The sequence below is a fragment of the Chiloscyllium punctatum genome, chromosome 20 (genome assembly GCF_047496795.1).
Source record: "Chiloscyllium punctatum isolate Juve2018m chromosome 20, sChiPun1.3, whole genome shotgun sequence".
NCBI lineage: Eukaryota > Metazoa > Chordata > Chondrichthyes > Orectolobiformes > Hemiscylliidae > Chiloscyllium > Chiloscyllium punctatum.
In genome coordinates, this window is record NC_092758.1 from 49,397,478 (window position 1) to 49,409,492 (window position 12,015).

At 38.2% G+C, this 12,015-nt stretch overlaps 1 protein-coding gene across 4 annotated transcripts in view; it reads right to left on the reverse strand.

Annotated features, from left to right (window-relative positions):
- The window catches only part of unc5a (unc-5 netrin receptor A), a 586,231-nt gene that overhangs the window by 222,919 nt on the left and 351,297 nt on the right, over window positions 1–12,015 (reverse strand). For all 4 annotated transcript variants that reach the window (XM_072590883.1, XM_072590882.1, XM_072590885.1 and 1 more), the window contains exon 3: window positions 2,876–3,019. In XM_072590883.1, the coding sequence (XP_072446984.1) occupies window positions 2,876–3,019 (144 nt within the window). The remainder of the gene's footprint in view (window positions 1–2,875; window positions 3,020–12,015) is intronic.

The following is a 12,015-nucleotide window of genomic DNA, read 5'->3' on the forward strand; positions in this document are numbered from 1 at the left end:
TCTGTCAGCCCCCTTCTCCCCACCACATTCCTGATGAAGGGCTTATGCCCAAAACATCGATTCTCCTGATTCTTGGATGCTGTGCTTTTCCAGCACCTCATTTTTCTACTTTGATCTTCAACATCTGCAGTCGTCACTTTGTCTTAAGTAAGTGTATATGCTACATTGCAGCTGGCGGTACATATACAATAGAAAAAGATAATTAGAAACATTAGCAGCAAGACTGCCAAAGGAAGTTTCAAAAGTTAAAAGTAAAGTTCACCGAAAGATCATTATCCCCAGTTACCGATGTATAAGGGGTAAGAGTACAACTGAAGAACTGGGAACCCAGTGGTAAGCGGATATCAGATTATTTTCTGGTTTCCAAATTCAATCACAGGATGGGTCAATGAGCTTTGCTCATGTTGTACCATTAGGTCTCGGCATATTTTACAGATATGATGTATGACAGGTTTTAGGTTATAGATATGGGAAATCATAATCAAGCAAATCCAAACCAAGCATTGAATCATTGCACAACAAGGGACTACAGTGTCTGTAAACAACCATGTATGCATCAAGTGTTCTGACAGATAGCAATTCCTGGCTGTGAAAGATGGTGTGGCAATGTGGCATAAATTGCACTGGAATGAGCTAAATTAGTGCGCACTCATTCCACACCACTTATAGAGGAGTGTAGTGTGTACTGTCTACAAAATTAACTGCAGAAATTCACCAAAGATCTTCAGACAATACCCTCTAAACTCATGACCACTTCCATCCAGAAGGACAAGGGCAGCAGATACAAGGTACACCACCATTTGCAAGTTCCCCTCCAAGCCACTCACCATCTTGACTTGAAAATATATCACTATTCCTTTACTGTTGCCAGGTCAAAATCCTGGGAATTCACTCCATAATGGCATTGTGGATCTACCTTCCACTCTTATGTTGCAGCTGTTCAAGAAAGTGGCTCACCACCACCTTTTCAAGGACAACTAGGTTTGGACAATAAATGCTGGCCAGCCAGCAAGGCGCACACACCGTGAGTGAATTTTAAAAAATAGAGAACAAAGAAGTTATTAGGGAAATTAAAGTGCTAGGTACCTCAATACATTCTAACATGTCATATGAAAAATCTAATCAAGAGTACTTGAGATCAGGTAAGGAATGTGATTAATGAAAGATAGGACCTCAGGACAAAGCTAAAAATCTCTCAATAAAGACAAAGCAGCCTGACAAGTAAATTCTCGGTGTATAAGTTGACTGGGGCTCTTGTGGTATAGTGGCCATGACCCTACCTCTGAGTGAGAACTTATTATTGAAATAAACCAAGACTTGAGGGTTCTTTGGTGTAGTGATCTCTGATTTCTGGACCAGTAGGCCCAGGTTACCATCCTGCTTGCTCCTAAGATGTGTGATAATATCCCTGACCAGCTTGATGATAAAATATCTGTAAACTAACTGCTTGTAGACCTACCATTATGCATAAGAATAGGATTTCTACTTGCATACACATACTAATTACAAATCATGCATTTCGAATGAAACATTTGACGTGCAAGGCGGTTTTGGGTACTGGGGCAAACTTTCACCCTTGCAAAGCAATTAATAAATGAGGTGTAAATTGTGGTCAAAATTTCAATTGTTTCAAGTAGTATCTCTTTTTCTCAAGTTCCCATTCTAAAACAGCTACATATTAACCAATGTCAAATCTTGGACCGAAGGCTCTGTTTCTATGCTGTACATCTCTATGACTCTATGGCTCTAATAAATCAGCACAATCAGGCAGTGGTTTGAGTCTCTAATAGTTTTACTATAACATTTGCATTAATTTTATTTTTGATAATGGCTGGTGCAATTTCAGTAACACAGCCAACAGTTTCTCACATTGCCAAGTATATATTTACCACCACGAATAATCTAAATTTGAATAACTGAAATTGACTTTAAAAACCAGACTAAACAATTTAATGTTTGCAGAGATGTACAGTAACTAAGTCATATGAAATTTTTTTAAAAACTTGTAAAATGTGCACTGAAGTGCCTTTGGACCTAAAAGAACCAGTTTGTATTCAGAGCTTCCTTAATGGTTATAAGCAGGCACAATTAGTGAAGAGTTGCTACGGTGATTAATTTAATTTGGGACCAATAGGCTTTGTGGAACTAGTTTTTGGGACGGTACTGGTTTTTTTTTCACATTTGTAAGAACTGGAGTTGCATTGGAAGTAATTTGCACTTTAAAATTCTTCAATCTTATATTCTGGTTTGGTTGCTTTCAGGTTAATTGAGCAGAAAACAACAGCCCGAGCTAGAAAACAATCCTACAATTACTTTTTTGAACTTAACTAATCATTCTTCTCAACATTTTCAATTATACTTTAAATGATTGCAAGAAACAATTTCCATTTAAAAAGCTACTGTGTTAACACATGCCCAGGAAGTCCCTAAGTGTCTCACATACAATAAAGTACTTTAAAATTGCAATCATGTTGTTACCTAGCCAAATACTGCAACTAATTTAAGTATAATGGCATTTCAGAAGCAGCAACTTAGGAGAATAGTGATGTTATTTGTGAGAAGTTTCTTTTGAGTATTAAGGAGTTCCTCTGCTCAAATGCTGCCAGAGAATTATTTCCATTTATAAGTTGAGACCCTGGTTTAATAATACATCCAAAATATTAGCATATTGAAGATAGTAAACTCCTTCAGTGCAATGTTGAAGTGTAAATCCAGAATATGTTCTTACGTTGAAATGAAAGACCTAATTCAACAAATTTCTGATGTAGGCAAGATTATAGCTGACTGAACTAAACAAAGTTATTATAAAAACACAATTACAAATTTTGGAAGTCCTGAAACATACTTTGATATGTAATAAAGTTTGGATACTCACATGCAATGCGGACAAACGCCTTTCGGCTTTTAGTAGTGCCTGTGGTACTCCAGGCCACACATTGGCACCAATATTCTTCTAAGCCAAACATTTTCTCTACTTGCTGCCGTGAAATATCAGTTCGAACTTGTAGTACTGGGAGTCCTGTTGGCAGTAACAATTACATTAGCAAAAACTCAATACATCAGCATTAACCGGTTTTGTCAGGAGTCATGTGAGTTACAATAATGAATTAAGCACAGCTTCAATGGAGGTTCAAAGATTGTCCATCAACTGGAGAATTTGGATCTAAAATCTATAGTTTCATGCAGACATTCACATCATTTCATGCATTTTATATTTCAAGTGAGTTTTTTTTTAAAAATTGCTTTTAGATTTTGGATCATTGCCAAACTGGATCTATCCATTGATCAATTGATGAAAGAGATGTTGTAACGTTATAAGACAAAATGGTTTGTGACTTGGAAGGTGGTTGTATTCCATGCGGTCACTGCATTTCTTCTACCTCAGAGTCAAGATTTTATAGATGACAGAGGTTATTGAAGTCTGATTTTCAGATCACATGCATTTAATAAACATTTTTGAATTGATGACATTTTTATGTTATAAAATTGTGATGAACATTTTGCTTCAGTTTTGTTTAGTTTTGAAACTTTGAATGACATGTTAATCTATTTAGTTTTGAATAAATTACAATAAATCACTGAGTTAAAAAGTAATGAATTTATACCAGATTTTAATTGGCTGCGAGGAGCTAAAGAAATGCTTGATCAAAAAAATGACCCAGCTCCATATTCAGAAAATGGGACTATATTAACTATCAATTTCATTTCATAGAATTCCTAAGTGTGGAATCAGGCTATTCAGCCCATCAAGTTCAACCAACCCTCTAAAGAGCATCTCACCCACATCTGTAGCCTTGCCTTTCCCATGGCTAATCCACTAACCTATACATCTCTGGACACTATAAGTAACTTAACAGCCAATCCACCTAACCTGCATTTGGACTGTGGGAGGAAACCCACACAGACAAGGTGAGAATGTGCAAACTCCACACAGACAGTCATCCAAGAGTGGAATCAAACCCAGGTCTCTGATGCTGAGAGGCAACATGCTAACCATTGAGCCACCATGCCACACCTTCTGTATATGTAGGTATAAAACATCCTGATAAGAGTATTTTCAAATGCAGTTATTAGAAGAAAAGACAAACAAAAGTAAAAGAATATACATCCAAAGATGACATCTTTTAGTTGCTTGAAGAGAATCAACACATTTATATTGCAATAAGTCACAACAACATGAATTAAATGATTGATTTCCAAGCTTTCTAACTTGATTGATTTTGCTAATTTTCAATTACAGAACACTTTCCCCTCAATGAAATGATCCCTAAAACATCATTACCAGATTTTGCCCTGTCACTAACTATACCAGTCTCCAGTTCTACAACATGCAACAGCCATTCTGTCAAGTTGTGATGAAAAGAGAGCATTAGGTGGAAAAAAAACACTTACTTATGAAATATTTCTGATCAATACTATGTCAAAAATCAAAGATATCATCAGGTTGCAGATGCACTAGTTAATTCACTGACTGTGGATCAATATCTAGAATACCTGAACTAAAAGAGTGAACCAAACCTTTTATTTTATTCTTTCCTTACAAACAAAAGTGATACAAGTTGAATACGGCACACAGTATACTGTTGTGACTTATTGAAACATAAATATGTTGATTCTCTTCAAGCAATGAAATGAAGCCATCTTTAATTTCTTTTTAAATCAGGAGAATACACTGCTTTTGTTTTTTTAATTTAAAGGTTCTGGCAAAGTCATTTTTCATATAAGTCTATCAACCCTCCATTATATTGTAGTCTACATTTTTGAAAATACTTTGACAAGTGTCTGGAATATGTCCTTTCATTTGGAATTGAACAACTGATTTTTTTTTTGCCATGCAATTGAAATGCACTTATCATAACATTTCAGTTACCTTCCCTCAATTCCTCCTTGTACTTCTGATCTGCTGAGCGAACAGCATTCGGTTAAAGAGCACACATTGAAGTCTCTCAAACCAACAGCATTTTTGAACAGTTATTATTGTTATGATTCACTCGGATACTGCACAGAAAATTGAGTCCCATCATTACTGGAGTCATCACAAAAGTTCCCCAGTTTACCTGATTTTGAGATGCAGGTTTATGGAAAGCACAGACCAGGTCTCTGTACTGAACAAGATTCAGTATTTATTACAAGTAATTAGACTCTACCTCAAGGTAAGCAGTTACAAACCATCAGCATATAGCATTACTCATTAAAACTCTAATTCCTTTATAAACTTCCCATTATATTCATGCAGACAGACAAACAACTAGGGTAAAATAGGTACAAAAACAGAAATTGCTGGAGAAACTCAGCAGGTCTGGTTGCATCTATGGAGAAAAGGCAGAGTTAACATTTTGGGTCCAGTGACCCTCCTTCAGAACTGTAGTCAAGGAATATAGACATCTGGAGTCTAGGCTCCCTCAAGGATACCAGTAATCTGTTGGAAGAGATTTCATTCCCTCAACAGTCAATATTCCCCGATGTTGCCAATGAGGCCCATAAAGGAAAAATAGAGATGCAGAGGAATAATTCAAATGGAATAACAAAGGTTTGAGAACAAGCCATTGATTCAGATGCCTAGACAGATTTGGCGGCACCCTTCAAGATGCAGCAGCAAGGGTGTCTGGAATGCTAATGGTCCACTATTTGTAAAACTTTGCGCAGCATGGAGGAATCTTACAGGAGGAGAAATGTGAAGAGCACTGCCACACATCTAGCTGCCAGAGAAACCCATGATAGACGTTGTCCTGCTGTGACAGCTGCAGTTTTTGTGCTAGATACCTCTAATACTGGGGTCTGCAAGTGTGCCACATGCACAAGCCAATGGCAGACTCTGTCATTAGCTGAGAAAGCAAATTGTGGGGTTCTGACAGAATGGGAAAAAAATGGGATTGAAATAAAGTAGGAGTATCTTCAGCAGAAAATTCACTTCTTCAATTTTCTTTTTCAGGATCCAAGCATATTTCTTGAATAGCCAAGATCTGAAGAGCAATGTGGTACAATTCACCAAACATGAAGGCGAAGCTTTCCTCCATGTGGCAAACTGAGTGGGCAGACCAAGACCAGGATGTCATTGATTGAATTCTGGAACTGATTCTTCATGCAGGAGGACATGCCTACCATGGAGGTGGACATTAGTGCAAAGTCCCAAGACATCATGGCACTCATGTTTTAGATAGACTCTTCCAATATCCCTTTAAGGATGTGCAAAGTCTTTAGAAATGCTGACAGAACCTTATACATTGTCTGATGTCACTGCAGAATTGTCCTAATTGTGGATGTTTCCCAAAGCTTAGCATCTGTGGCCAAATGACAGAGCTCAGAGTCTTGTGCACTCCACATGAGCTCTCTATTCCTGTCCCTGTATTGAACAGCCTCTCCTGTACAATGATATGTTTCCCATTACATGGCAACCCACTTAACTTCCTTGAAGTTCCGACAAAGCTATGTTTCTGTGACCTGATAGAGGGAGCACATTATCTTCTGATGGCATTCTCCTCCCACTTCAGCTGCAATTTTATGCTTCAAGGAGAAAGTACGAAAAAAAAATTGAATGAAGATCCACTGTTAAAAGATGAACTTAACTTTCTAACAAATGACACATATTTACTCATTCAGAATCCCAAGTAAATGTATCTTCTTGGTGCATTTTGTGATGTATATACCATATGTTTCGTATATCTTGGGAAGATTGATGTTCACTTCATGAGCAATTAACAACATTCAAAACAGTGTAATGAATACTAAATAATGAATACAGAGAATTATACACTGATTCATAGAGACAGTCACACTGAGTATAATAACTGCACAACTTCATATTTTCTACTGTATGATTTATCAATATGAAGATATTGCAAATTCTTAAAATTCTGTTTCAAAATCTGTTTTGACATAATCCTTCCATAATATTCTGTATAATTACATATTCTAACAAAGATAAATAGCTAATGTGAGAAACAGAAATAATTTTATTTCAAATGAAATATAATCATATCCAGACAGATTTTTCTCCATTACGCATTTACAAATTATAAATAGAACAGATTTAAGTCTTGTATGATTCAATTTCTTCGCACAACAAAGCTGAATCCTTGGCAAGTTTTTTTTTCCCCAAAAATTGAGGGCAATCCTTTATTTTTATATTTTGTGACCCGAAGATTCCTTGGCTAATAACTTCGCAATTGCACCAAGATCAGTTCTCAACTCATCAGAATGGCGAGCTCAGTAGGAGAGCACATCGTGAGAGAATAGACAAAAAGATCAGTTTGGATGTACTTCCAGCAGTAGATTGGAAATAATTTCCAGAACCACAGTGATCTGCTTACCATTGGAGTGCTTGTTTGAGCAGACTAGAGCCATCTTCTGCTATCCTGTGTTCACCATCAGCAGAGTGCTTACTACTTCCAGGATCTTCCTGGATTTCTACAACTGATGTTACAGTCAAACTTTAAATGTATCAATCGCCTAGCCATAAATAACCCATTACAGCGCATGTAGTGGGAAGGAAACAAAAAAAGAAATCTTCAAAAGGCATAATGGTAGCATACGTGTCATTGTAAACTTAGCTCACATTTGTAAGTACATTGCTACCTAACATCAACACCTCTCTGATCGACTGTCATTGTAACTGCAGCTACAACAATAATTTATCTTCAAAAAGTGGTTGACAGTTTGATCCTCATTTCATTTTCTTTTGATTAAATAACACCTACACCAATGTCACTGCCATCAACAGCCACTTTGAAAGGTTCCTCATAATTTGCTGCTGCTAAAACCAATACTGTTGGCAACACAGATTGCAATTTTTTGAATGCAATCTGATATTCTTGTGTTCATTCAAATGTTTTGACTTTCTCTAACCAACATGTTAAAGCAAATTTCTTAAAAGAACTTCAGCAGTTTGAAGTTCAGGACAAACAAATGTTAAAATCCACAAAAGCCAGAATGTCACAAAGCTTTGTGTTTTGCTTTAGCCAAGAAAAATCCAAAATTGCTTTCATTTCTTGAGCTGCTATTTTTGCCTTGTCCTACAGTGTGGCCCTACTAGGTCACTTCTGCTTTGACAAAATTCAATATTAGTCAGAATTATAGGAAATTTAAGCATTTATAACCTATCACCAGTTCAGTCAAGTGCTGCAATTGTTTTTCCCAGGTTTTGCTGAACATAATCAAATCATCAATGTAAGCCAAACAGTTCCACAGTCTATCAATGACTTTATTGGTTAATCATTGGAACATTGCTCGGGCATTTTTTTTGTTTAATTTCAATGGCATGACTTTACATTGATAAAGCCCATCTAGTGCTTTAAAAGCTGATGTTGCTGCTCTGGCCCTACCAGTCAATGGAATTGTCAAGCCCTTTTAGCAAGTGACAAATCATGCATATCCAATTCATTCAATGCAGTTTTTCAATCCTGAAATGGAATACAAATCCACTTTAGTTACTGCATTGACTTTGTGATAATCAATACAGAATCTTTGTGACCTGTCTGGTTTCAGAATTCTCAAAACAGGTGAGCTCCAGCTAACAGGATTCAGTTCAATATTGACGTAGTCAATCATAACACACTTGCTACTTTTTTTCTTCTGTCTGGAGTACTTTAGTTCATTGATTTTCTTTTTGATTTAATAAGGTCCAGTGAACCTTCTTTTGAATACTTCTCCAGAGACAGGTGACAATACTAACACCTCATCTCTAGGAACTAAATTTCAAACTTTGGCCCTTTCATTTACTCTTGCTTTCATTTTTTCTTCAATTTTTTTTTGCCGAACTCACATGCATTTGTTACTTTTCCTCTGAAACCCAAAACATGGACTGGAAATAAAACGTAATATCCTCCCAGCCACTGAATGACATGTACATTGGAAAGTCAGTTGGGTATGCAGGGTGTGATTGATAGAAATGTGATTCTCAACGTCAAGGTGAAAAAAAAAAGTCCAATTACCTTACCAGATTTTGATCAATGAGACAAGAATCTCAATATTTAGTGGTGAGAAACCAATTTGCATGTCATTATTACCTAATCTTACTTCATCGATATGTAGCTTCCCATTCTCCTACCAATTGGACAAAAACTGGATTATGTCATTTCTGGCATAAAAGTCAGAGTGGGGTACCTGATGACTCAACTCACTGTCTGCTTCTCCAGGCCTCCATCTTGGACAGCGGTCCCCAACATCCCTGGGCACAATCCATCAGCAGCAAATACCTGCATGTCGTCATCCATAGGTATTGATATAGGGCAGGCACCAGCCTTGCTGCATCCTTATGGCGCACCTCCAATCCATTAACAATACAACTCTGCACTTTAAAGTGCACTGGCACCTCTCATTGCAACACTGCTGCTAGGAACTTTGAAGCCAATGACAGGCAGCCAACTGAACAGGGTTCATCTCAGAACTTTGCATTTGCTTTTACTTGGATGCTCATAGCAAGCCGACATTGCTCTGTATTTGTGCACTTTGCCATCTCTGCCACAACTTAAAGGCTCCTGTATTGCAGTTTAGCACAGAAACAAAGCCAGGCATCATGGCATGGTTGTAATCAGTCATTGATCAAGAGGGTGGAAATATTGCTGTGAGACACCATGCAACATCAATTTCACATTTGCATTATGTGCAAACAGCAAGTGCAAAAAACACAGCACATATGTTACAAACAAATAGCCATGTTTCAAAGTCTAAGATGCCAAATCAAGGTAAAGATCCTTCTGCCTGGGGGCCCAGCAGTGAGCCAGGGGTAGCATCAACTATCAACTCACGGTTTGGACTCATTCAATCAACTGCTTAGGACAATCAGATTCCATGTCACTACGATCCATGGAGTGAGCCACACTCAGCAGGTCTAACATAAGCATTCTGGGCAATCTCCGTAAGTCAGTAGAGGGGCTGTACAAAGATCAGTCATGAATTTAGTCATTCAGCAGTTTGAAATGTGCATCCAAGTCAATCAGGGGATTGGCTCACAGTCAGTCCTAGGGGTTCTGTCAAATAAATGTCAAGAGGGTATGCCTGGGGCTCAGGTGTTGAAATCGGAAGATAAACAGTCAAATCAAGGATCAACTGGGAAGGTACAGAAAATCAAAGCCAGTCAGGTTCACAATGAGAGCTAACCAGAAGGGAATATGAAGATTTTGTTTGCTATCTAAATTGAGTGACTGAGTCGGTGACTCAATCTGTAAAGTGCAACTGCAGCTTGCTTCTATCATCATTTAAATAGCAAGTGTGTGACAGAGAGGAAAATGGTCACCACCACACCCAGAATGGTTGGGGTATGTGTTTTATTCTGTGAAGGAGAAGATTCCGATTTGAGGATATTCAAAATGGTAATAGAATTAAACAGACATCCACGTGTTACAGGTAAAATAGACTTGTGATCACTTGTGTCAGATGTACTGTTGACCACATCCTGCAACATTATGAATCACTCCATGCATTGTTATGAAGTCATTAATTGCTGACACCAATGAATTCTCTGCTGACTGAGGACAAATAGATGCCTCATTCCCAGCAGTCCTCCAAATGTGAGGAGGCAGGCCATTTCTCCCTTTAATAACTATGGAGATGTGGCAATGAAGTGCACAGCAGGATGTGCTTCCTACTCTAATCTGTATAAAATACCCACTAAGATATCAGTATCTAAGCTGATGGAGGGAGTAAGTGTCAGGTTGTCGGTCCATCCTCAAAGGGATCTGTGGCTTCTTCCTCAGAGGTGAAAGAGGAGATCTCTTCTGGGGATACCCTCTAAGTGATAGCTGCACAGATTTCACAGGAGACAAGAGAATGAGTCTTGAAATAAGGGTAGAAGCTTGGCACGTTAAGAGTGTAATTCACAGTGGTGTAATGGGAGAAGAGTGTGGCCATAGACAAGGATTTTTACTTGGTTGCATGATGTGGAAATGTTGCCATCACATAAATGGTCACAGTTCTATCATTACTGCAATAATTTTTTTCCTTTTAGAATTTGAGGAGATAAAGACTGGGCACATCAACACCTGTTTTGGCATTTTTTGCCATTTTTGGGCCATTTTCACCTGGATTGAGACAAAGGGAGAGATCAAATAAGATGAAAGTCAGTGGCATGGCTGTTAGTGCTGGTGCAGGTGGGGTAAAGGGGAAAAGGTGTCCGAGCAGGTGAGCAAATCAGCAGCTCAGAGGTCATGTAGGGTTAATGGGAGCATGTGGAAAATGATGTTGATTGCAAGAGACAGAGCGGTAGATTGTGAGCTTTGGTGGGATGTGGGTGTAGTAACAGAAATAGAGTGAGCATCAGATAATAAAAAGACAAAGCTTCATGAGAAATGGTTCCAGGGAGGCACAACTTCAAAATTGCACAAAGATCAGAGAAGTTGTGACTATGCTGCTTGGAGAAATATAGGTTCTTCAGAGAAGAGACCTGACAGACTATTCAAAATTCATCAGGGGTCTAGATAGAGTAGATAAGGAAACAATGTTCCAATAATGGAAGATTCAAGAACATGAGGAGGTGTTTTTACGGTAATTGGTTAAAAAGAACTAATGATGACAGGAGGAAAAACAAAGTGAGTGGTTGGGATCTGGAACATAATGCTTGAGAGTGAAGTGGAGACCTAAGACCAGAAGAAATAGGAGCAGGAGTAGATTATCTAGCCCCTCTCTCACAGAAAGAGGAAGGACATTTACATTTTTGTGGCATTCTGTGTACTCCTCCAGACCTTCATACCAGCCTGACAAGATTTAGTGATGTGTTTTCCTCTTTCTGTTCTGAGTGAAAAGTATAGCCCTCCAATGTACCATTCTGTTCACCAGGATCTGCACATCTCTGCCATCTAGAGTACCAAACTGCCTCTGTCCACCAGCTCTGGGGAAATCCTTTATAAAAAGGAACTGTGCAACGTATCTCTGGACTGAGCTGGTGCACAACTGTATTTCATGTAAGACACCAGTGCTGGCAATCCTGAGAGGTCTTAGCAGTGGAAAGTACTTTTACCTCTGGCTAAAAGAAAGATAGGACAATTGAGGTACTATCAAGGCATGGTGCATAGATAACAG